Here is a 27,116-nt window from a genome sequence, read left to right on the forward strand (position 1 = left end):
GGCGACATAAAATATACTAGGTCGCGGTCAAACGTGAGGAAAACTTACAGAAAAGGATCAAACTTAAAAATAGTCGACCTCATACCGCGAGTTATGCGACCATATCTCGTTCTAACGTTTTTGTAGTGTCTTTGCTTAAGGAACAAGTCTTGTCTAACGACCTTCTCAATCCCATGGCGTTTTCAACGCGTTCCAGAGCAGATCGTCGAATCTTGGCGTTTATTTTTAACAAGTCCAAAATAAACGCCTTGACTCGGCGAATAGTGGCAACAATTGCACGGTCCTCACGCTTGCAGTGACTTTAACACGCTCTTAGCCAATTTTCCGTCACAGTAGCAGCGCAATAAGAACGCTTTTCTGGTGTGACAGGGCCATATTGGAATGTAGTACGACTCGGCTGCAGTTTTGGCTATTAATTATGGGAAACGCAATGCACTGTGCAGTAGCAAAATATTTGCCGGATCATTAGCCTTTTCTTTTTCTATTCCATCTCGTCTTTTTACTTCTTATCAACCCAATCGAGGTTCATCCCTGGTTGGGAAAACACTTTTAAAATTCCGATGGTATCATCCCGACCTGTGCCGCGATTGATTTCACTAACCTCGAGGTAGTACTCTACTGTACTCTACTACTACTACTTTAGCTGTCGAAAACCGTGGGGAAGGTTACAGTTAAAACATTCAAGATAACAATATTATTAGTATTACTGTCAATTCCTTATATAATATGCATGCCGTGGATTGCGTGATATGCGGACTTGCAGAAATGGTTTCCGAAATGGTAATATCAGCCGATGAGCTGCTTCATGTGTATCACAAGGTTAAGTGAATCTTTATTGTCAAGAGACCAAAAAGAAAACTATTTTAAAATATGGAAACTCTTACTTGGCCTGTTGGATATCTCTTGGGAAATATATGTAAATAATCATGGTAATGCCAGCAAACCCAATTTTTAATGCGTCGTTATCATTAAATAGTGACAAATTTATAGTCGGTATGATAAGAATATATTCCAGCTAGTTTATTTCATGTTAACGAAATAAAGTGTGAAGAAAAATGATTGCCGATTAGTATTTGACAGTTATAGTATCTTGCAGACCAATTAGTAACCTACTAATAATACCATATCTCACGAGTGTTAGGTCTCCACCCTAAACTAATTTACGATATTACAGTATTAGTAGTTCAGTAACATTGGAACAAGCTGTAAATTACTATGTTAAGGAACTAGTACAGTACTACATAATATAAAATATAACAATATACCACCGTATAAAACTACGATTTCAACTAATATCCATTTTATCTCGATTGTGCACATCTTCAATCAGTCACTATTTTCATTTCCTAACTTAATAAGTTCATTTTGTAGTAATGGTGGTGTTGATAAAATATTGTATCTCCCTAAAATCAGCTTTAAGTTGGGTGTTGAATAATCGTATGTAGAGAAATATATCGTATCTCGATTCAACTAATATGACTAAACATCGTATCTCCTATCGTGATTCCTATTGTTTTTTTCAATTCCATGGAACTAAATTCAGCAAATATGCATTTCTTTTCGTTGTTGATGTGTCAAATATGGGATCAATAAGAGAAAAACTGACAAAAAAAGTTTTTTTTTCTCCTGAAAACCTTTCAATTCTGAGATACGAGGTTATTGAAGCGCAACGACGATATATTTGTGCCTGGTGTTATAGATGAAACTCTCTCATAGAAGAATTGGTCAAGGTCACAAGAAGACAAAATATTTCTTTTACATCAATTATCAATTTGAGTAGTAAAGATTGAATTGAAAATGTTCTTCGCTGCGTGCAAATACAAATTACAAGAATGTAATTTGTGGAAAGACTGAAATTATACAATGATTACAGATAATACAAAAAATCTAAAACACATTGTGCAATTGTTTCAGAGAGTTAATGGAATGGGGTCCAATTTGCCATGGACAAGAAAATTATTTACATTTTTATTTCCTTTAATAACAATAACCAAATGTTGTTAATTACAAACCAATGGACTATAAAAGGAAAAGAATGTTATTCCAATCTTTTTTTACTTTAACCAGCATCAGATACCGGTACATATAAATATGATATACCTAACAGGTATATTAAAACTTTAAAGTTTCGGTAAATTATTACACCGAGCAAAAAAATAAAAAGTTATTTTAAGTGATACTTATGTTTTCTCACTGATATGAAATAAAATATGAGATGTTGCTTTAAACTTAATATGAAAGTGAAATTTAATTATCTCAAAGAAATAAAAACGAATGGATGTTTACGGCCTTTCTGCACCTTATAGTCTAATGAAGACGCTTATCTTAAAGAGAAACATGAAAATCGGTGATGTTGTATCGCAATTGTGCGTCCATCCTTCGTACTTTGCATTAGCGTGGCGCTCTTAATAACCGTTTAGAGCTGTTCCCAGAAATAAAACTACATCGCTCTATAGACAACTTTTAATGTACTTTTTCATCGGGCTAATTGAAAACAAATGTTTTATTTTCTTTTTATGTATTCGATTCTGTGATGCAATTATTGTTAAATTATTGTTTGGAATAGAAGAAAATAAGGCCATTATATAGGTTATTGAGTAAAATTAGTTCATTTCAATTCTTCGTCTTAATTTTCTCTCAATTAAATTGTGTTTAAGATGTACTAATTAGTTTTATAGAAGACGAAAACAATACATTCCTTGTCAAATATTATGTAATGTAATTTACTGAAATTTACCAATTAACATCCACGAAAACAAACATCCTTGGGTATTGATCGTGGAAGATTTTTAAAAGGGAAGCTATAAATATGTACATTCAATACTTAAGATACACACAGCGCTGACACAATACAGTACACCAACATCCCAAACGTACTTATGGAGCAGTGTAGTGTTTACCGATAAAGAAACATTTGATTTGGTGTTTATTGAAACAATAGTATCCAAATGACTAGTACACTCTATTGTACTTGGGTACTTGTCAATTCCCGTCCCAAAAGCGATTCCATACAAATGAAATGAAACGAATGGGAGTTTTACGTCCTACTATAGTCAACACCAGTTGATGTACAATATAGGAAATTTTTTGCGGCATTAGACTACCTTTTTTTGTATTTCCAACTGTCAAGGATCTTGAACGTGCATAGCCTGTAGCACACGGGGGATTCGATACGAAATTTTATTCCAATACATTCTCCATACATCTTAATGATGGATCTGTAATGATAGCCTTGAAAATACACATTCATTTTAAGTGAAGAAAAATCTAAAGTGTTTACGACTTGAAAATAAAATTTACAGTAGCGTAAGTACCTACTATTGGCTTTTTTAAAAATGAATGGCATCGCGTTGTCCATGAGTTGTCAATTTCAAATTTATAGTCTCATCTAAACTAACTTAATAAAGATCACCTTTATTGAACATAAACAAAGCTTACGTTTGTTATGGTTTAATACTTTGAAGATAGAGCGTTGGTAAGATTCACTAGACAAGTTAACTATTCAAGTAGAAATATTGAGGTGAATATTAGATTATCTATTGATTTCTACAATAATTTTAAATTTACTCTGTAATCAATGTAATATAGCAGTCAGTTTTGACTTCTATATATCCTAATAAACTGAAATTTATCTTTAATACATAAACTTTATAGGTTACTTGACGAATTTGTTAGAATTTTAAAGTCTGGGTCGGGCAATTGAAAACCCCTGAAATTTAGTGCTTGGTAGAAATAATATTAGTGCAAAAGCGACCATCCGAAATGGCCCCAGACAATAGTACAGATGAAGAATATCACAGGTACTTAAGGTTTGCGTTAATATGATATCTTCTGGTAGTTTAGAACATTCAGTGATGTCCAATCAGGGAGTTACAGAACCCTAGACAACAGCTTGAAATCGTAAAAGAGTACACGAATCTGTTTATCAATGCACATCTGTGGCATCGAATGGGACTTTTCTTGGTAACATTACGATTAAATACCTTTCAGCTTTACATTATTGATGGAGGTCTGTAAAACTTGTTCTAGCATTTAAAACTATGCTCCTGTTTCACCCGTGTCTTCAATACTAATGTAGATTAACAATGTACAAAAGTTAGCACAACGAATTTCTAACTATCCGTACATTTACAGACAGATTATGCTTATTTCCCTGTTACAAGAATTGTATGTAGATTTGTCCGGAGCTATGTTTAACACTTACTATCTAAAAAAATTGAATAAAACTAAAATTCATAGCCGAAATTCCTCTCTTTAAAAAAGTAACACGCATTGTTAGTTCTTATAAGAGAAGACGAGGAAGTTCTTTCAAAATTATTAAAGTATAACTAATACTTTTAAATATCAATTATATCTTCTCCTTTCAGTGTCTAACAAAGCACAACAGGATAGAAACGTTTCCAAAGAACGACCTTGATGATAAAAGTATTTACTACATAAAATTGTCAAATTCAATGAAAACAAGATGATCATATCCGTCATAATAGATTATGGATTTGCCAGCAATGTACATGGGGAAATAAAGATGTTCCTCAAAAGAATGTATTTGGGGGAAAATATCCTTGATGGAAGAATGTGCTTGATGGATATGAATGTCCTTAATGGAACAATGTTCTTAATGGAAGAATGTCCTTGATGGAAGCCTGTACTCAATTTTATAATGATATTATGTATTTGTATTCTTCGGTATTCCTTGATGAAAGTGAATTGGTAATACTCTCATAGTAAATTCCGGAACACCTGATGCGACTATAAGTCTGAGAATGGGTTGTCAACTCGGTATTTTAATTGGTACATATATTTTGTGGCCTTAACCGTCCTAATTATGTTTCTAAGAAAATGGTAAATTGATGTTACCAATCAACCCTTTTCTGGTTACTCGAAAGAGTAGTAAGCAACAGGTTGCGCACATAAAAGATTCCTCGACAGTTGGAAATCGAAAATGCGTAGGCTAATCTCGATGCCCTAGCATAACTGCCCTCATCGCAAACTGCATGGTGTCTTCAGTAGTGACTGAAGAGTAAGGCGCAATACTCATTAAATTCATTTCACTTTCAAAAGAGTAGTTATGTTTCCAAGAACATGATAAAAAGACTCGAGACACGTATGATAACTAAATAGATTAACTCTCGATAAACGACATGTCCACTTAAAATGAAAAGCAAATTACTCCATCACATTTTACAACTTAAAAGACTAGAAGAAACGCCAACATAAAAAGTTCTCGACTATATTTTCACCGGAAGATAATTTTATCAGAAGGAAATATGATCAAAGGTAATTAGATGACAATGGTGTTGATAAAAGGTTCAATTATTTCTTCTTTAACTTCATCATCGTCATCTTGGGAAATTAAATCTTCGCTGTTCTTTTTGATTCAAGAGAAATTATTTTACTTCTTCAGTTCTTGCACACGATTTTAAGTAGAGATGTTATATTGAAGATCAGAAAACAATGTGATTCAAAGACGCATTTTGTTTCTGAACAATTTGGCGTTGGTAAAGCGCCGAATGCCCTGATTGAAGTTCCCAGTGGTCACGATGCAGTGATCAGTACTTGCATTGGCAATAAGAATTCAAGAGACAAAATCTTATGATGTAGATGTCCCACTATTGTCTTTCAAAATTATAATCTTTATCACATAATATGAGATACAAACGGGAAAACATTTTGTAAATTTTATGGTTTGTTATTCTGTTTTACAAAAGAACTTAATCTCATTTTGTCAATTTTTACATACAGAATGACCATAAATAATCATCTTTTCATTACGATTTCAATTGATTATCGCAATTCAATTGGAGTTGATTTGCAGTGAGGGCTATAAAAAGTATAAGAGGAACACTTATGTCTTCTATCGCCAAAATAACACATAGTTGCCAATATCACACATGATCAGTTAATGACCATAGCGTCTGGTATAAGTTGTTTCAAATTGAATCTGTCTATACTCTAGAATTCTAGTGGCCTGGATAATCCCAAGGCTAACATATGAATCCAGTCACGAGAAGATGTTTATTATTCAATTATTGAGGTCTAAAAGGCTACACATATATTTGACATTTAATTGTAGGTCAAAAATATCTTAGAATGAAAATACTATTCCCTACGCTAATAATTATGTTCAAACTTTGATTTAAGGACTATTATATAACGTCTTATTGTACGTTATAAGGATTGTGTCATACTTATGTAGACTCCGAGCACTAATTGATTGTCGGATGATCAGGTAAGCATAATTATAGTACCTAGCGACATTTCTTACAGTAATTGCTTTGCTATAAATGACACAATCAGTGATTTGAAACAAAATATCTCTAAAAATTCAAACTATATTCACAATTTTCTTCCAAACCAAAACAACAGAGAAAAGACAATCTGTAACCTGAAAACAGAGGATCAGCGAGTTGCTGATTTGGAATAGGAGAACCGTGGAATACAAGTAACGTAAGTAAAACATACGCGATAAGGTCCTATGGCACAGAATAAAATGAAATCGAGAGTTCAAATTCTTCAAAAGAAAGGAACAGTGATAAAATAACGGAATGATATGTTAATGACTTTTAAGTCAGAAAGAACTTGTAAGTGGCTTAACGTTATTTTTCTTTATATAATACAGTACGATGTCTGGGAAGGGATATAAAACTGGTCTACACAAAATCAGATAAAACAGACTTTTTTGTCTAAGAACAGAAGATTAGTTAGAAGAAAATCTTGCCATACTAACGAAATAATGAGTGAATTTAAAGCCAATTGCCTCTTTCCATTCAAGTAAACCAGTCTTCATCTGACAATTTCCCCGTCTCAAATTTCTAGAAAATTGCCCTTCGTCTGAATTAAAGTCGTATATTTTGGTTAGAATTGAATTACTAAGAGGATAGAGGGTTAATTTTCAAGGTAAGTATGTGGTAGATTAGTGAATAGTCTAGGTACTGTTTTCGATAAACAAAACACGCGTTTTTTGCATGTATTACTGTGTCATATTCCCACTGCTGACAGTTTGGGGATTCGCTATTGAAAGTACTTGCCAGAAAGTGGGCCACAATGACTTGTATGATTTTCGTCCGTGGAATGATACAAGTGAACAAGTAATTGCAAGTCAATGTTTGCCAATTCAGACAATTGATTGGTCGTACATTCTTCTTCGAAGCACCCAAATAGTCACTTTAAATTGTCACAATCAACTGGGTGGCAATGCGGGAAACAATCATGCAAATGTCAGAGTAGCTGAAGCGAATCCCCTGATCAGTTGCTATAAGGCAACAAGAAGAAAATTCTATTATACGATTGCTCCTAGCTCAAAATGACCACTTCTTTCGCAATTTATATATCATAACTCCTATCTTATTGAAAATATAGACGAAAAATTTCCGCTTTAGTTTGGAAATGAACAACTCTTTTACCATCTCCAGAGTACCAGTGGTTGAAGGAAAACGGTTTTCAACTTGACTATTTTTCCTTATAACCAATAACGTATTCAGTATTTTAAAAGATCTTCTGCATACTTGCACCGTCGGATTTCTTAGGCATATATTATGGCTACCATGCCAATTAAGTCATTTTGCCGGAGGCATTATTTTTTTAACATTATGACGATCATAGGTACAGATTTTGTGGTTCACTTTTCTGTATTTGGTTGGTGCAGAAAAGTAGGACGTAAAACTTCATTCATTTCATTTCATTTTCTATTTGGTTGGTATTATTTAATTTAGGAAAATCCATCTTAGTGCTTACGAACTTCTTTTCTTGCTACAGATTTCCGTAAATAAGACAGGATTAATAAAGAATATTGAGTTTCTAATCCATATAACCTTAGAGACAATTTTTTTCAATGTGAGATCTTTTGAAAAGAATGCATTATATGAAAGTAATAATCTGAATTGAAATGATATTCTCCACGCTGTAACAGAAATCTTTACGACTTTAAACACCAATATTTTCAACATATTACATAAGTTGGATAATAAGGTACAAGACTCAGTGGTCGAGATAATGGAAAATGTAATAAAGTAAACCAAGATTCGTGCTTGTTTGTAGAAAAGATTCATTTGAAGATGATCAGTTATAATATGTATATGATATTACTAAGCAGAAATATTCGTCTCGGCCAGATTTCATTATTTGTTAACTAAAGTCTTTAATGGAATGAACTATTTCAGTTTTTATTTCATCTTGATAATACAATTCGGTCTCAAAAAATTAAAATGGTTTACTTTGGTGAAGTCATATCAAGATTTGAAAATTTTAAAGTTTTATAATCCAGAAACAAAGGACCCTTTATTCTAATTTTTTTTCAAAAAAGGTGTATTGAACAAAAAAAATCACGATGAAATTAGATTTGAATACATGTATATATTTCATTTGAAAATTTAAACACTAAAACTGAAAATTTTTTAAGACTCGATGAATGTATGCTCCTATATTGCGTTGGACGATTAGAGATGGGATTCCTTATTTTTTAGGGTCAAATTAAGCAAACTATTTGATTTATTGGTGTTCCTAATGAATTATCATGTACTCTTAATCATATCATTTGTTCTTATTGGATATAATTAAGAGTTTTAACCAATCATAAATGTCCAAGGATGAACATACTTTTTGGTCTTTCTTGATCGGTCACTCATTGAAATTCTGCCAGTAATTTTCGTCTAATTTAGCTAATTAATGAATTAATGTGAGGCTAACTGGTATTTCTCCAAGTCATTAGAACACCTCTACTTTCCATTCATATAGGTTTTAACATTTTCATGCTCATAAAGGGAACCCATCTTTAAGATACGTATATTATCCTTCCGATTCAATTGCATGCCCTTGTATATGCGTAATGCTTGTAGTGATAAAAGGATTTTACTTTCGAATCGACAAATCCAGCAGCATTGCTTGTTAAGTCGATACACATGTTTCATTACGTCAGCCCATAGAAATACAAAAGCATTGACCTCCGACTGGAATTTCAGCTGCCAGAAGTGCAATGGAGTCACAATGCCGACTGCACTGTCGACTGAATAGCAGGTATACCATATGTTTTACTATTACGATTATTATATGAAGTACATGTAGTAATTAAATCAGACACAACTAGAGTATACATGTTAACATAAATCACATCTCCTGCTGTATATTTACCAGATAATTGTAAAGAACATGTTTTCATAATTATCTCGGTATATTGAATCTGATGTAACACAACAGTATAGAAAATAGATCAACTGGTTTTTATGTACTCGTTTATTTTATTGTTTGCAATGGTTGTAACGTATTTTTACGTTACTTGGAAAAAAAATCTCAAAGTTACGCAGTACATATTCATTAACTTTATTCATTTTCAGATGCTTAACAACTAATACTGTCTGCACAAGCTCTGTTTCTACTCTGAGATCGAGTTTCTAACTCCATTTCCCCAATTTTCACATAAAATTATCTCACCCCTTCCAACAGTGGCCCAACTAGATGGTTGGGGACCGGCGGACACAAGTTTGTTGGGGCAGCTTCTCTGAGATTTTTTCAACTGCATTGTGAGAACCCTTTGCAAGTCAATACCTGATTTACAAATGTTCAGTCTGTGGTTAATTCTATTTCAATCATCTATAATATTGATAGTTGCATAGTTTGATTATAAGTATACCTTCGGATATTTTTTATCATGTATTAATTTCTGGGAGTAGGGGTCCCCTTAGTATTGAGAGCCCGTGGACTTGGCTCAACCAGTCTCTATGGTAGTTGATCCACTGCCTTCCAAAATTACTTTTAATTTGTGTTACGTCTGACTAATTCTCTGGACATAGAAACTACTGCAAATACCGATAGTGTTTTGGGATCCATATTAACGAGACATGATCATACATGAAATTATTCTTGTTTATTTGATTTGAGTAAAGCAGTTTGGGAAAATATTGTTGGGAAATGTATTTGACAATCTGCTTTAGATAAAACTTTATAGGTTTTCTGTCGAGGAGCCCGCACACCATACCGATCACCAGTTACGAATAAGAATAGCGGGTATTAGTTTCGAATGCAACTATCATGCAACTGAATTGAGGACACAGTAATCAGGAAATAAGAATCGACACCAATTGTCGTGACTTATTCACTGCAATCATCTTGTCGGACTCATTACTGTCAACTGAAAGTACTAATCGAGACGCATGACCCATCTTGACACGGGAGTTAACGATTACATTCTCAGCAATTTCTTTTAAACTCGGATATCAATTCCTTAAGTCTTACGGTTGAATTTTAACGCCATAATACTGCAAGAGTGTTAATATCAGAAAGAGTATAAGAATTATTCGACACTCTTCTGACAGTTGCCAATTATCCTTATCACTGATAATGGAAAAGATCAACGATTCCTCAGGGTAAACTATTAGCGAGGTATAAAAATGTAAATAATAGTTAATTTGATCATAAACAATCGTCATATTAATCGTTAAGATTTTGTTTGTAGATTAAAAGTGTAAAGTCGGGTGTCGATCATCAACGAATCTAATTTAAAAAGTACTAACATCTTGAAAGACTTCAATGTCAATTATAAAAGAATTTATATAGCTATTTTATAATACCTTGCCAGTGTACTTTTGCGTTTATGAATTGTCGACCTTTTGCAAGTTTATCTGACTGATAAATGGAGAAGAGAATAAAACAAATTCCAAGTGCATGTTCACACTGTAAAAATTCTGTTTTTTCATTAACTTTTATTTTTTTATATAGCCACTTCAGTTAGGGTCCCCTGGCGTTCATCAAATTAACCTCTTGACCTTTCCCGATGAAGTCTGCTTTGACCAGTCAAATTTCTACCCTCTACAGCGCTAGCATTTTGTGACACGTCAAAAGGTTAATTTGACGAACGTTCAAGAGAGCTGTCGCTAAACCCTAACTGAAATGGCTAAGTTAAAATAAAACTTAATATAAAAAACGGAACGAAAGATCGGTCACTTTTAACCAAGTTGAATAAAATAATTGCTTTTGGGCACCTGCCTTGATTTACATCATAACTACCTGTATTGGGTTATGATACATATGTTCTGTGTTATATATGTTACAATCATATAAATTTACTTTATGATGCCATATCACCACGTCTTCACCATTTCATGTGGCAAAAAGCTTGAAATCAACAATAAAGTTATCTTGGTTTATAACATTTTGTCAAGCGTTTTCTTGAACGATTCAAATCTACTCTTTAAGTTTCCATAAAGTCAAAGTTTCAGAAGTGACTTTTTTACACATCGTGTGAACTTACTTCACTAAGAATTTTTTTGACATTGAATTGTCGTACTTTGTGTTACTGGTTGATAATAAATGCACATTTAAGTAGACTTGACTCGAGATTGGAATTTCCTAAGAGATTTTGACATCAGTTATTTTTATTCAATAAAAAGTGATTTTGATACTTCAATTCTTTCGAAAAAAGCATTTTGTAAATTAGAATGCAGGGGGGGGGGAGTTGATTTGGGTGCTTTTAATATATGTAAATAGTCTTCAGAATTACTAGAAATGTAAGAAAATCGCAATATTCCTTTAAAAATACTTCAAACTAGGAAATTTACTCACAATTTCTAAGTGTGTCTTTTCTATATATCACAGAGTATCTTAAAGTAACGACTCGTCATTTTAACATTCAAACGCGGATAATTGTGGGCACACATGGATTTGAAGGCTCAATTTCGACGATGAGCTGTGAATACTTTTACTGATTGGCTGAGCTAAGAAAAAAAATTCCTGTTTCTAAACTTAGATACGATACGGTCAAAAACATGGCAAATGTGTCCCTTTAAGTAATTTGATATATCAATCGGACGGGCACAACGAGGCGGAACATTTCCCTTGACATATTTTCATCTTTATATTCCGTAAGATTCAGCCAACGCAACTGTCTTATTTCTGTTACAAATGATGTGTCAAGACTTATTGACCTCACGATATAATCTAGACTATGTAAGTGTCTAACGTTTGACAGGTTTCATGAGCAAGCAATGTTGTAAGGGGTCAGTAGAAATTAGTTCATGCTTGAGAATAAATTCTAAAATTCTTCATTAAGTGTGTTATACCTTCATTAGACCTGTTAAACTGATTCGTATTTTAATAGCTTTATCTACGCTAGGTGTTCCTTTTTTAACAAGTAAATTATAAGATTGATGTGATGCACGTGTCGTTTTGACTTAATTTTCACGTAAAAATTAGAACCCGATCTCGTAATGGCATTAGACAGCCATTGCCAAGAGTTAGAAAAACGATTTCTTGTCGGTCTTCATTAGTACATCAAGCTGTTTTAGTTATGTAAAAACAAAATTGCCAAAAATAATTTCCTAACTCTTCAAAGTCCGTCTAGGATTCTAACTGAGCTATAGATATTTGAACTTACAGAAATAAGTTAATTGGAAATAAGCATGTCAAATTACATTTCCTTCTATTGTTGTATAGAGACTTTCAAGACAATTTGGTGTAAGAATTATTATCGGACAAACCTTAAGGGATGCCAAATTAGTTTCATGAAGGAAGGTGATAAGCTGAGTGGTAAATTCTCAATAACTTTCAGGACTTATGGAGGGGGAAACCTTCTTTCTGTATTTAATAGCTTTCATGTCTGGGTAGTGTAGTGTAAACGAACGTGGCTGGAAATTTTCCTTTGACCCATAAGCCTCAAAGCAGCAGAACCCATTCAAATAATCTATATAACTAAGTAGAAACGAATAAGGTGCTAAGATGTAAACAGACGAGTATAAATTTGATACAAAGCATACAAATGAAATGGTTTGACGAAAATTCTGTCCGTGCTCCGTTTCAGAACCTGTCTGTCCTCAACATCAAACATATCTTTGACATCTCATTCATGTTCTTGAAGGTCGGATAAGCAGTTCTGAGGTTGTTGTCGAAACTATGCAAACTACTTAGTCAAACGAGGTAAATTGTACAGTTTGACCATTCACAGGTCTATAATCATATGATGATTGTGATCAATGGACGTTAGATGACCTCGTGTTATGTACATTACATTGATTGTAACTATCAATTTTACTTACTAACTGAATATCCTAATGTAATGTGAAGTAATAAGATATCGTATGACTGAAGTTCAATACATAATTTCTATGTAACGATTTGATTGAGTGGTTTTCATGTTCGAGCGGTGATGTCAAGCTTGGCATTGATAATGGTGTTCATATATTTTATAAATAAGTGACAGAAAGCACCAGTTCAATCAACGTATTTATTTTCTTCCTAAGAAGATTTTCGATCACACTTTTAATTATGTTGTGTGTAGGCTAATCACTTCCGGTTTTTAAATCAAACTACATAGCATGTAATTGTTATTGTCTGTCTGTTTCACCTTAATTAATGAATTCTGCAACCAGAGGCGACATGTACTTCTAACCTAATTAAATATTCCACTCTACCTAGCATAACATCATACTATTTTCTGTCGACAACTGGAGGACGTTTTAAATAGTATATATCTGAAAGAAATAAATCCGTTTTACATTGGCACCTTCCGGTGAGGTGTTATAAAGACGAAGGCCTGTTCCCTTATTCTGTTCATAATCTCTTTAAGAGTAAAATATTTTAATTAGAAAAAGTCTTGTCTCATTAGTTCAACACCTTACTGGCCTTATAAAATACAGCGATGCCAAACGACTCTCATAATCATTAATGCATCGATATCAAATTGACAACGATCTTAATAGAAGCTTTGTGTACGTTAGAAAACTAATATTACAAATGCACTGTTAAACTGTAAAAAGCTATTTTAGGGTTAACGTGTATGTACTCCTTAAACCTGATATTAAAAGTAAATTTAAAATAAACTGCGGAGAAATATAAATATATCAATGAAGCTATTTTTAACTATATTTGATCGCAGCAATTAATTTTATGTTGACAAGGTTTGTAAAATGTATGTTCTGCTTGTTTACCGACTTGAACTGTAGACACTTTCATTGATATTTTAAAGAGATTTTAAAAAAGATTTCTAAAATTTCTTATGTGTATTGGGGACACTGATAGCATCAATTTGAACCATTCCAATCTTCAATCACATGTCTGTGGTTCTAGTGCAATATAGTAAAACTGAGTCTCCGATATTACTGATAACGTCACTAATCGCATAATATGCTTTATAACTAAGGCCCTGCGACATTAGTGACGTCAATAAACACATAGTTTTAGTAGAATTGTAAGAATCACAGACGTCTGATTCAAATGGTGTAAATAAATGCTATCAGTCTCGTAAAAATATTAGAAAGCCTCTTTGCAATCCTTGTAAGCAATCTTGCCTGAAAACAAAAATAACTGGGAATTCCTCGAAGGTAATATTATATAATTGACATTTGTCATGCAGAAGATATTGAATTGTCATGAAATATCGTCATTGTTGTTTCTTATTGATTTCTGTTGTTATAATTGCTAATATTGGCATTTTCATCCACCTTCTTTCCCTAGAATAATTAAAACCTCCCACACCAGACTCCGGAACTTTCATTCACCTATTAGTGTCATATACTATATATAGATTTACTAAGATTACACTTATACGACGATATGTTATTGGCGACACGTGAAGGCGTAAAGACCAAAGGTGTGGATTATGTCAGCATTACAAATATTCTAACAATAAAGGTATTAGGCAAAATATCTAAACACGAATGTTTAAACTTGTATATATCTGTATGCTATGCATATCTTCCAAATGCATTGTGATATATTTTTAGTCCCCAATAGCATTTAAAAAAGATATAGCATCAGATCATCAAACTTGAATATGCTGTAATGGTCAAAGTTACGTAGAACAGTACGATGAATCATCTAAATGCATTGTATGTATTTAGCTATAGCGCTGATAGCATAAATTTTAAAAAGGTATATATTATCATAATATAAACCATAAATCGCCAAAATGGCCATCTGCAAATCTGCAATACGACAATCAAGGCATACCTTATGGTTAGGTAATCAGTGACCATTTCTGTCATGCTATAGTATCATGATCATGACTTCAATCGCAATAAATGCACGCAAGCATGTCAGAACTGTCCCGAAAGTGACGTTTGCACCGGATGTCAGATTTTATTTTCTTGGTTCTATGGATAACTGACAAAGAGCTTTATCATCTGGTAAAGAAAATAATTTAAGCCAATAGCCGATCCCATTAAGATGTGCGTTGGTTATTTTACCACAATGTGTCTCTTTGCAAATGAAAACTTAATATGTAACGCACGTCAGAAATGTCATGATACTCTTTAATAGCTTCTGTTTTAATGCACAATTGACTTACAATAAATTTCATCGAGCATACTAACCAAGTATCTATGATAGTGCCAGATCTCTATTACTCTAATTAAATTAATTGTAGCACCAACAGTATTATATTCCTGAAATATTGCTGGAATTTTATAACATATTTAAAAGATTAATGTAATATTCTGATGAAACTGAGAAGAATTTGAATGAAAATAGTATGTTATATTCCTCCTACGTCGCATGAATTGATCACAGAACCACTGAAAAAGAAAACAATACTTTTTTGTTCTGTGAAAATATAGATTTTGTTATCGACAATAACTACACATCTGCGCAATCACAATGGCGAGGCACAATCATAATTACACGACTGTGTCAGGACAGAGCTATGCAGACTCTGTGGATGTGTTATATTTGGTTTGTGAGAACTTCTTTCGAATTCTGCTATCTTCTTCAGTTTTTTCGTAGGCGTTGTCATTCTGCTTACCAGTAGACTAATGACAATAGTTATTCTTGAAAACGACATGGTCCAGGAATCAAATAAATTCCGACTAAATTGCGACTAAATTTCCTGTTATACAAAATGTCATTTCGACTTTCCTTCTACAAGTCCAAGGTGAAACATGTATCAAACCCATTTGCACAAGCTTAAACATTATTTTCAGTCTTCCTACACTCGTATTTCAGAAATGGCTTCTCGTCATTGCTACGATGGTTTGTCTGTTAACGGGTTTAATAAATTAGTTAGATATAAATGAGTATTAGTACGAGATCGCAATTTATCCATACTCTTACCCTAACTTTCACGTAATGAAATTTATTAGATCTACCAGAATATATGAAATCATATTTCAATACAAAGTTGTTCGCTGTCTACATGTGTAACTAAACCCGATAATGCGGCTAAATTTAAAGTATTTTCTTGTTTCCCAATAGTTACATTTAGAGTGTGTATCGGAAAAGTTCAAATTCAAATAATTTTTGGATTCCCACTAACTTAAAGTTACACTAACGCTTACAGCAAATACGATACGATACGATACTCAGAATATGTTTTGAGTAAAACCGAGAAAAAGCTGAAAAATAACAGTGTAGAAAATCACTGCATACATGTTATAACAATTTATACTGTCGTCCATTGTTTTTGTAACATTCCTTTACTTGATTTAAAATATGTTGATGGAATTATCTTTCGTATAGTGAATGAAAAAGTATTGTTCCTGCTAAAATTAAAACTTGCATTGGTATGTACATGTATATTATATCGTACACATGTATATAACTTATTTCAAGTGAGAAACAAAATCTTGTAATTTGTTCTGTGTTCCCCTTATCAGAGCCTATCTTTACCCGCCTAAATGTATAAAATTGTATATTGACTGAAACGTAAGATCCGTGTGCTGGTCCAAGAATGAATTTTAAGATTTATTAAATGATTTAAAAAAACTAAACCATTGTCTCAGAAATACGATATGCGAAATACAAAATGTTAATAAGTCCCATTTATAATTCCATTATGACGTTATTGTCTTCAAAGCGATTGACATCAAAAATAGTAATTGCCATGTATTAACTTGAAAATTATATCCATCTCTCAATAGGATTTATTTACAACAGCAACAAAATAAATATCTATTGCGTTTATTGTTCATTTCTGAAACAAATAAATGTTACATGCCTTTCATTATCTAACTTGTCGTTCAATGTGCACTTAATCCATTCATTGCTTCTAAACCATCTTATGAAAAATACGTTAATATTATTGAAGGCAATATTTAAAAACCTTTCAACTTTTTGTTCTTAGGCGAGAAATTCATTGATCAAAGTCGCATAAAAGAATATTTTTTAGATGAGCATGTCAAAATATAACAAATGAATTGAAGCGTTTTACATGATGTCATGAGAAAGATCTCAATAGAGACTCAATTATTGACAACAGTGACGCACGTGACAGCAATTACTTCATAAATATAGTTTATTTTTTTTATAGACATACGTTTTTTTTTCAAATTAGGCTAATACCAAGGGGAGTTTTATCATTTAACGATTGCGTATTTCTATTATTGAAGAATCTGTAGTATGAAAGTGTTGCGAAGGAACAATGGTGTTTCTAGGAAACATCAGGTGAGGTAGCCGAGGAAGGCCACAGAATTTTCCAGGGAAGTGGGAGGGGGGATGTGTATCAGGGCCTACGTCATTAGTGACGTCATCGAACACATTTTTTTGGGGGGTATTGCAGGAAACAGTGACGTTTGACTGACAATTGGAATGGTGCAAACAATGCCTTTCACGGTATGCTGTCGATAAGAGAACTGTGGTGGCATAGCGGTTATACCCTATTTCGATCTCCGCAAAAGTCGAATATTTCAACCTGCTTTCCTGAAAACAGATCGCACGGATTGACAGAACAAATCGTACATAATGAATTACACTTTGAAATGATCATAGTCTATTGTATGCTACAGGTTGTGCAAGAATGGTGCCTATGTCAATGCGAATTTTCCGTCATTGAACCTGCATGGTACCCGAAAAGTGGAACGTAAAAGTCCATTTTATTCACAGAATCTTAGTTTTCGTCTATTTACCTATTGTAGATATTCACATATTTAACATACATCCGTGTTTTTGATTGGAATGAACAGACATATCTCTGATCCTGCAGTCTGTATCATGATCAAAGAAAAACCTGGACGATAAATCTAATTCTAAAGAAACACACTCAACCAAACAGATATAATACAGAATAAGAATAAAATATTTCAGAAAGCAGCGCACGATGAAGAATACATTCTAGCTGAATGTAGGGTCTCTTTAGAATCTCTACGATAAATTAATCAGAATAAAGGAGAACTGAGATAGCGGGTGGTTAAAAGAAATGCTGCTATTGATATTATTGTCACTAGATTAATAAAAGGTTTATCTTAGTATTTGGGTATTAATATTTTCTATTATCTTGATTACATCATTATAGACGTCGTTGAGAGCAACAACAATCGGATACATCCAACTGATCTATATAATTATTAAGAGAAAAGTTACATACAAATACCCAATAATATGTCAGTATGACAACAGTTAACCTTCTTATATAATACCTAGAATAATATGACATTGTCCACCTAGATCATAACGTTTTTAATATAAAGGTATTTCACAACCAGAGGTCAAGCTTTTAGTATGTTCCAAATGGCCTAACTCTATTGCCAATAGGCCTCGAAAGAGCCATAATGTTTACACTTTTTCTGTCCAGGGCTCTGATTGGCTGTATTCGTTAGGCTGCAATCCAATCAAATCGCTGTATTTCACAGGAAAGGTAGCTATTGCAGTCAAGGTATAACCCACAGATCGCAATAGCTTGATAATATGAAGATATGGTATAGGCTATAGAATTAAACAATAATATAACTGTTCTCGTTAATAATGATCGTCGCAATATATATCTCATATCTTCTTTGAAGACAAAATTGATACACCCTTGAGTATTCTTGCTTATATACATTCCGGTAGAATTATATTAATACGGACATATAAACGTTTCGTCTACTAAAGATAAGTTTTGAAATGATCATTTGAACCCATAATGAATTTACATTAGGCAAATATTCATACAAAAATGTACATCACAATATCATTCTTCATCAATATACAGATACATAACGAATGTCATCAGTATCATAATAAAACTAGTGCTATAATCATCATTACAAAATAGACGTGCTATTTTATGAAGAAAATAACTTTCATATATGAAACCTGAAATTTAACTTTGCTCTGGTTCTTATCCTTTTTCAAAAACTTGCCGATAACAGCCAAATTTGGTGTATTTTTTCTTCTTCAAGGTATACGACTCAAATTCTGTTCATCGAAACATTGGCATTGTTGCACCCGATCTCATCTATATACCTATCAAGTTTTACTGAAATCAGATGAAAAATGAGGCTTCTATCGCGTCATTATAAAGGTTGACGAACGGATTCGATGGACAAATGGTGTATTTCTGGGCAAACAGTACAATTATGATTATGATTATGCAGTCGTCCTTGCGGCGACATAAATTCATTGTGCTTTAAATCTAATGGTAGAAAGCAAAGAAACGACTTATAATTTGACTATTATATTCTAACATAACCATTGCTTCACAATATATATTTTAACACAAATGATCACAAATTGACACATTCGGCGTATTTAATGAAGTTCAAATAACGCTGATGAAATGGCTATTTACATGGAAAATATGAGTTAAATGTTTATTCCAAACACAATGCAATGCCACAATTTGTTAAATTGGCTGCAGAATTCTGACTGAACTATCATTGAATACGCCATCAAAATCAACAATTTAAATTATTAAGTCTCCATGTTATTAGTCTTTCACATCATTCCGGGCAATCATATAAATAAATAGTAACTTCTTATGCTTGCACTAGATAACCGAAATGATTCCCTACCCAGACCAAGAAAATTAATAACGTTTTCGTTTAATAACAAAATAATTATGCCGTAAGTTCTTCGCTGTGGTTCTAAAGAAGGTGTAATATTGCTCTTTAAGTGTAAGAACATCTGTTTAACACATGGATTGGGACTGAACTATAGTAGTGGTGGTAGAGGAAGCACGACGAACAGTGCTGTTAAAATTGTGCATGGTGGAAGACGGTTCCAGGCTGGTGTAACGGACTTTTGGTATACAGCGAAACAAGTAACGATTGTAATATTTTCTAAATTGTCCACTAAGAAAATAAAGAGCAAATGGATTGACGCATGAATTGATGAATGTCAGACAGAAGCCAATAATTTTGAACGCAATCCAGAAATGATTAAATTGAGAATCGTCAAAATAATACCACATGAGATAGATATAACGTGGTAGCCAACAGACGGCGAATATAAGAACAAACGACATCACAACCTTAGCCACCTTCTTTCTGGCAGCAATTTGACGTTGGTGATTATTAGCACCCCTACCTTCACATGGCATCATTTCACCGCTTTTAATTAACACACGTGCCATCAGAATATAGAACACAGCTATTACTACCAATGGAATGGCAAAATATATCATAAATTTGATACAGACATTGTACTTCTCGTAATCTGGTACATCAGTGGGGTAATTGAAGCATATAGGAAGAGTCTTGCTGATATTCATTAACGGTATATCTTCAACATGTGAAACCACAGCGTCAGGTATTGCTAATATTGCTGCCAAACACCATATAAACACAGCAATTACTACTGTCTTGGCCATAGTTTTACTCGTATGTTTGGACATTGGGTTCACTATTACCATATAACGGTCAATACTTAACGCCGTTAAGGTAAAAACCGACACACCCAGAGATAAGGTCTCTAAGAAATAGTTAAGTCTGCAAGTAAAATCACCATATGGCCAACCTTTAAATGTAAATATAGTGGCAGAGAACGGTACAGAGACCAATATCAATAATAAATCACCTATTGATAAACTCACAATAAACACATTGGGCACATTCCTCATCACTTTATTAAATAATACAGTGAATATCAGAGTTCCATTTCCAATTATTCCGATTAAAAATATTATTCCAAACGCTATGGGTACCAAAATGGCTTCAGGTCCATCTCCGGTTGTGAAGGGGTTGAATATTCCCATTGTGATGTTCGAATCCATTTCGATATTGGTATTATTTAAATTTTGATGTATTTCCTTTGAAATGTTTGATAATGAATTATCCAGAAAACTGCCTAGGGGAAGACTATTATTATATGATAGATCACCCATTTTTAATATCTGCCACAATTAGGTTAATATCTATTTTATTTAATAATTATCCTTTAACACTCAGAATAAGTAAAAAGAATGTGTTCCAACTTTAATCAGTTAAAACCAAACCATCTCGCGCTCTAATGATCTGCTGAAAAGTCCATTAGCACTTGAAGAAATGTGAGAATACCGTTAGAAAACTGAGGTATTTAGCTTACGACAGTGATTAGTTTTTAAATAGACAATGTCTTACCTACCACAAAGTTCCAATCTATCATTCTGGCCAATTTGATTCCACGTAAAGAGCAAGCAATGTTCCTAATTTAATTATCCATATTAAAAAGCAAGAGAACGTTTCTTATCCGAGAGGCAATTACAGTCAAGGAAACTGCTATAAAATGTAAAATATCAACAGCAAAATTAGACAAGCTCTGATGAACTGCTGGTCGTTAAAAGGAGTTTTACACATTAAACCTCTAACTTAAGAAAACGTTCGAGTTTCAGACAAAAAAAGAGGTTTCGTGATGAAGGTTAAGAAACGTCATAAACATAACACCGAAATCGTCACGTCATCGGCTTTCTGTTTATAATTACCATTCATCGATATCACAGCACATACTGCTACCATTGTACTTTATCAGTCACCTGTCTCTAAAGTTCACTCTTTAGAATTGAATATCCTTAAATTATCACTAACGACCTCGGCTATATGTCAATTATAGGAATATAGATAAATCAGCTGTTTTAAAATAAATAGATCAATTATAGAAAATAGTTACACACGACAGTTTTTATTCATCACATTCTATTGGTTTTCACTAAAGAAGACTTGAAAAGTCCTTTTGAAAATTGCACGCTTTGATCACAGAAACACACCAAAAAGTTGAACGTTTCAGAAATTACAATTGTATTGGTTTCACTTTCTCCCAATTTCTAACGTCTTCAAACATGTATGACATGAAATTATTGTAAGGCAACCAATTTTTCTGGTGTTATGTAAACATTTGTGTTTTAACGATTTTCGTCTTGAAAAAGCAAAATGAATCCAATCAATGTATTCAGACAAAACGTTAACCACACTTCACTAAATTTATATTATTTGTACAAGTTCGAATAACTGCAGATGTCGATTTTCTGCTGTAAATTCGAACAATTTTTTCTGGTATGTGAGCACTTGTCATCTAACACATTTCATTCAATCCTTTTTCCACACCGAAACAATGTTATTTGTAAGATATCAGAAAGGTAAATGAAGATTATAAAAGTTTGTCGCTGATTTTGATTTGCTAGAGAAAGAATTTAAAAGAAATGGCACCACCCATTTATTGAGGTAAGAATGGAGAGGCGACAATGTACTAGAATTGGCAGGGGAATGGCTTCAACCATGCAACACTTTCGATTGGTTGAAAGGCGAAGAGAAAACAATTATGACTACACGTGCCGTTACTGGACTCAACTCGTCGATTTTCACTCACACATTCTAGCCTCATTAGAGACTAAAGATAACTTCTTGATAGAAGAGCCATCCGATATACCTCAGACAATTGACCCTTGGTAAATTTATTAGCCTTCGTGATTAGATATAGTGAGTGAAGTAATGGTGCTTAATGCTTTATACCATCACGTTAACAAGTTAGTTTGTACATTTTACTTAACCTTACCAGATTAATAGATATTCTTATTAGCAACAACTGCGATACGTACATCGCGACTAATAGAACGGAATTTTATGTTTCAGACATAAAAAACAACATTAGCATTTGGCAGTAATACAGATAAGTTATAACACTGTCGAACAATATTAAAACATGTATTGTGTACTCAGTGTCGAAAGATACTAATGCGCTTCGTATATGTAGCTTTTTGGCGTCGGATTATCTGAATATTCCTAATAACTATCTCGTGTTAAAGGTATGTCCCCAAAGTAGTTTTGGTCAAAACATAGAAGTATAATTCCGCTTAAGGTTACTTTAAGCTGTGTTACAGATGCTACAAACAACTATAAGATAAATTTGGCATAGCAGAGATATATTAATCGACACTTTTACTTACCTAAAATGCTTAATGGTTTAACTACAGAAACGTGCCATACTTTTCCATAATGATGTAAGACATTTGGATAAAAGAAATTGTCACATCTGATTTTTTCCGACTAAAAACTACACCAAATTCGATTTTAAACTGAAACGTCCATTTGGGATGTGACCTTTGCATAAACGTAGAATTTACAAGAAATGAACGATGAGCATTTCCTATTTTAAAAAGATAAGTAGGTGTGGGCGTCTCTTCAGACATGGCTCTGTTTGGAAAACAATTCCAGAACTTATAAATGCTATCTAATGAGCTTTAGAATCGTTTGATATTGTCTTAGCAATGGAGTGGATTATCTGTGAAAGCTTATAAATTGACAATTAATCACGGATCGAATTAGTGTATGAAATAGATATAATATTCCACGGTAATTTGTCGCACACTGTTCCAATATCCTGGATAGCCTATTTATAACTGCTCGGGGAAGCAGAAACTATTCCTAATCGAATTCCAAAGTGACATCAAGTTGACGTCGACTAGAACCTATAGATAAATTGCTCATTCATATGCTCATTGATTGTAATTAAGAAGGCTGGCTGACCTATTCGTCTTTCTCTCGTTAGTGTAAGAAACTATCGTCCGTACAACAACATTCAGTTCACGTACAAAGTAACAATTTATCCCATTCACTGAATACAACCTTGATAATCAACAAAGAACATAAGTTCAGTTCGACTTTCTGAAGGACGAAACTCTTCCTGATTTCATCTATATACATTTATATTGCTGGAGGTTGGTCAGTTTTCAGTACGATCGATTTGCTCTGTTTTTTGTTATGTTTTACAGATTGGTTGGATTGAAACAGAAGGAGAGAAAAGACAAGGTATCGTGTTCTGTGAGATCTACAGTAGGATACGGTACAAATAAAAGAAGCGAATACATGTAATGAAGCATTCTCTATTTTTTACACAAAACGATAACGATGTATTTTAATAGTATGATTGTGAGATCATAATCTGGTCTGATTTGACTTATCGGAACCACAAACCTCGAAAGGCAGTTGGAATTTGATACATGTAGAAGTTGAAAGGTTTCCAGAATAAAGGGACGGGTTTGACACCCGTTTATCCAATCTTATCTTAGTCTCAGAAACGAGAATATTTTAGCTAAGCTTAAATTAGTGTTCACAATCGAAATAATAATCCGCTTTTAAAAGTTATAAAAACGTCTCGTCTTTTCTTGAGACTCTACCATATAAAAAAGACATATATTTACATATATTAGGCCCAAATCAACCTAAAAAATGGCGAACCTTTCCCTTTAACATTCAAAGACTAATACATGTTTCAGAATTGCCACTGACACATTCATTTGTTATTGTTAACTTATATAGACCAGGTTAAAACCAATATTCATTCAGGAAAAACATAAGATGTACCGTACACTAAATGGCTGATTTACAGAGATGTAGTGTACAATATAATATGATGAACCTTAGACTCTTCTAGAGGTTTATCGACCATACGATACCTACAATAAAATACTTTCAAAGTAACCAGCGTTGCATTTCAGGGGAAGGAATTCAAAATATTATTTCATTTTTGTCAATAACAGTATCGACATAGAAATCGCAAGTTCATGTCTCGAAGGAAGGAAAATGTCTTTGATCGTGCTGTAATAATACACTACACTGTAGAGTATTTAGAAAGGTTATGGCACAACTGTCTAGCTAAAGTGATTTTGTGTGGTAAGTAGAAAGAAAGAGAGAAACAGCTAAATTTTACATGGATTAGGATTATTGAACTTAGTATAGCGCCCATTACTGCTCTGGCGAAAGCATTCAATGGCGTTTTACAAACACAGATATTTCTACATTATAGTCACTGTCTATACACGCACAAAGTTCTTATTAAGTAAAGAAAAGATGAATCAACATAGGTTCAAAATCAAGAATCCTTTCTACCTGGCCCTTTGACAAACTTTTTTTCATTGATCTCTCGTGGATTATTTGTACCATATTATAGCTATGTCACACGCCGATCGAGATCGGAACCCACAACAGCAATTTGTTCGGCATAACGGAGCAAAAGACATGTAAAGAACCAACGCTCTAACCGACTACACTAAGTAGAAAGAAGAAAATATATAGATGATCTAGGGTCTAGAGTAGTTTATTTACAATATTAAAATAAATACAAATCAATTTCCATATATTGATATTGGTGTAAGTGAAATTAAAACAAATACTCATCGAATGATATTCATTGATTTGTATGTTTAAATTCAAACCACCTGTCGGTGTGAGCCAAACAGATGGCCATATTATCATATTAGACGATTAAAAACCACTTCAAATTTTCTGTAACACCCGACAACATTTAAGATAACATACATAATTATTGCACAACCCAATTACATTGATTTCAGAAACTTGAGCAGATTTCTTTCATTAATGTGTTTTAGGGTAACGTGGGTGGAAGCGAGTTTTTTTCTAACCAAATCGGCAATCAAATAAAATGTATTTCCTATTACTTTTTACGAACTGATTTTTTTTTTCAGAACAGTCGGCCTATACATTTACCACTTACCACAAATTTTTAATCAAAATGCTTTTTCGCGGATGCGGTCCTGTTTGATTTCAGAATAATATTTAATGACGTGAACACCCTTGGCAATGGTTGGGGTATAGTGCAGCAAGCCTAAGAGTATTAGAACTTGAAACTCATTCATATTCTATACAACCCTTTACCTTCATCTAATAACATAGTAACAATTTTCACCTTATTCAACAATTAAGAAATGAACGATAGACCCACTTACGGAAATTTGAATACATGTACATTAGGCAATGTGCCAAATTGAATGATTTGCCGAAGGCACTCATGATAAATTTAACACCTTGACCAATGTATTCATATCACGATAACTGCAGTGGGTCTATCTCTGTCTAATTTATTCTTTTTTAAGTAGTTTCCCATTAAATTCCATTTTCAAAAAGATTGTCGCTTGAAAATTAGCAGCAGCCATAATGCATTCTGTTAAGTATAATGTCTACAACATTTCATTTAAATTGAAAGGACATAAATTAAAAAAAAATAATTTTTAAAAAATAAATGTTCGCATCATTTTAACAAAATGTACAAATCAACAGGTTTTGTTACTGTATTCCTATGCACTCTGGAATGTGAAAAATACTTAGAAAAATACAGTGCATGTGGAAATATATACCTTACTGTACTGCATGCCAACCTTTGTAATCAAAGCGTAAATTAAAATTAAGAGGACGCAAAACGCATTCAAATCCAGACAACCCTTAGCAGTAATAACCAAACATGCTAACAAATTCACTTATTTCAACAAATACGGGCATAAAATACGTAAATGTCTCAGAGTAAATTTTATATATAATTCTAATCAAATTGATGATCTGACACGAATTTGAATAGATATAATGAAGACCCAGATCGTGATGATATTCAGCAAAATATTGTATTACATATAGGCTGGTTTGTATTAATTCAAGGTTTGGACGTGATGTTTGAAATAAGTACAATTATTGAATTCCAGACAGTTAAATTCTTGATATTAAACACACACACCACAACATTACATCCTGGTTATTTATTTCCTTGAGAATCCTATTTTAATATGTATGTATGTATGTATAGCATACTTAAAAGGTTACAGTTTAAAAATTTCAATTCAATAAATCTATTTGAAATGTGTTTTCATTCATAAACATGACATAAAACAGTAAAATTGTCATTGGTATTTCCTAACGACCTCAAAAATAAAGCAAATATAAATTAATTGGTAGTTGTACTTTGTTGCACATCTACAAGAGTTTGTACCACTAGAGATTTTATAATACTGACATTACTAGAGATTGTACAATATACTGACAGGTTGGGTATTACTAGAGATTGTAAACTGGCAACTTGTGTGCTGCTAGATATTGTACAATACTGACAGGTTGTGTTCTACTAGAGATTGTACAATACTGACAGGTTGTGTTATCCTAGAGATACTTGTACTTGATGTAGAACAACTACAAGAGTAAGTCTATGTACAACAAGAGATTTTATAATACTGATATTACTAGAGA

General features: G+C 33.1%; 1 protein-coding gene across 1 annotated transcript; it reads right to left on the bottom strand.

The window, feature by feature from the left end:
• Positions 1-19,804: 19,804 nt before the first annotated feature.
• LOTGIDRAFT_108343 (hypothetical protein) lies at positions 19,805-20,869 on the bottom strand (the record flags this gene model as incomplete). Its single annotated transcript, XM_009066822.1, has 1 exon — positions 19,805-20,869. One exon carries the CDS (start codon positions 20,867-20,869, stop codon positions 19,805-19,807), a length of 1,065 nt encoding a protein of 354 aa, XP_009065070.1.
• Positions 20,870-27,116: the final 6,247 nt, after the last annotated feature.

The sequence above is a fragment of the Lottia gigantea genome, assembly GCF_000327385.1.
Source record: "Lottia gigantea unplaced genomic scaffold LOTGIsca_8, whole genome shotgun sequence".
In the NCBI taxonomy this organism is placed as follows: Eukaryota; Metazoa; Mollusca; class Gastropoda; family Lottiidae; genus Lottia; species Lottia gigantea.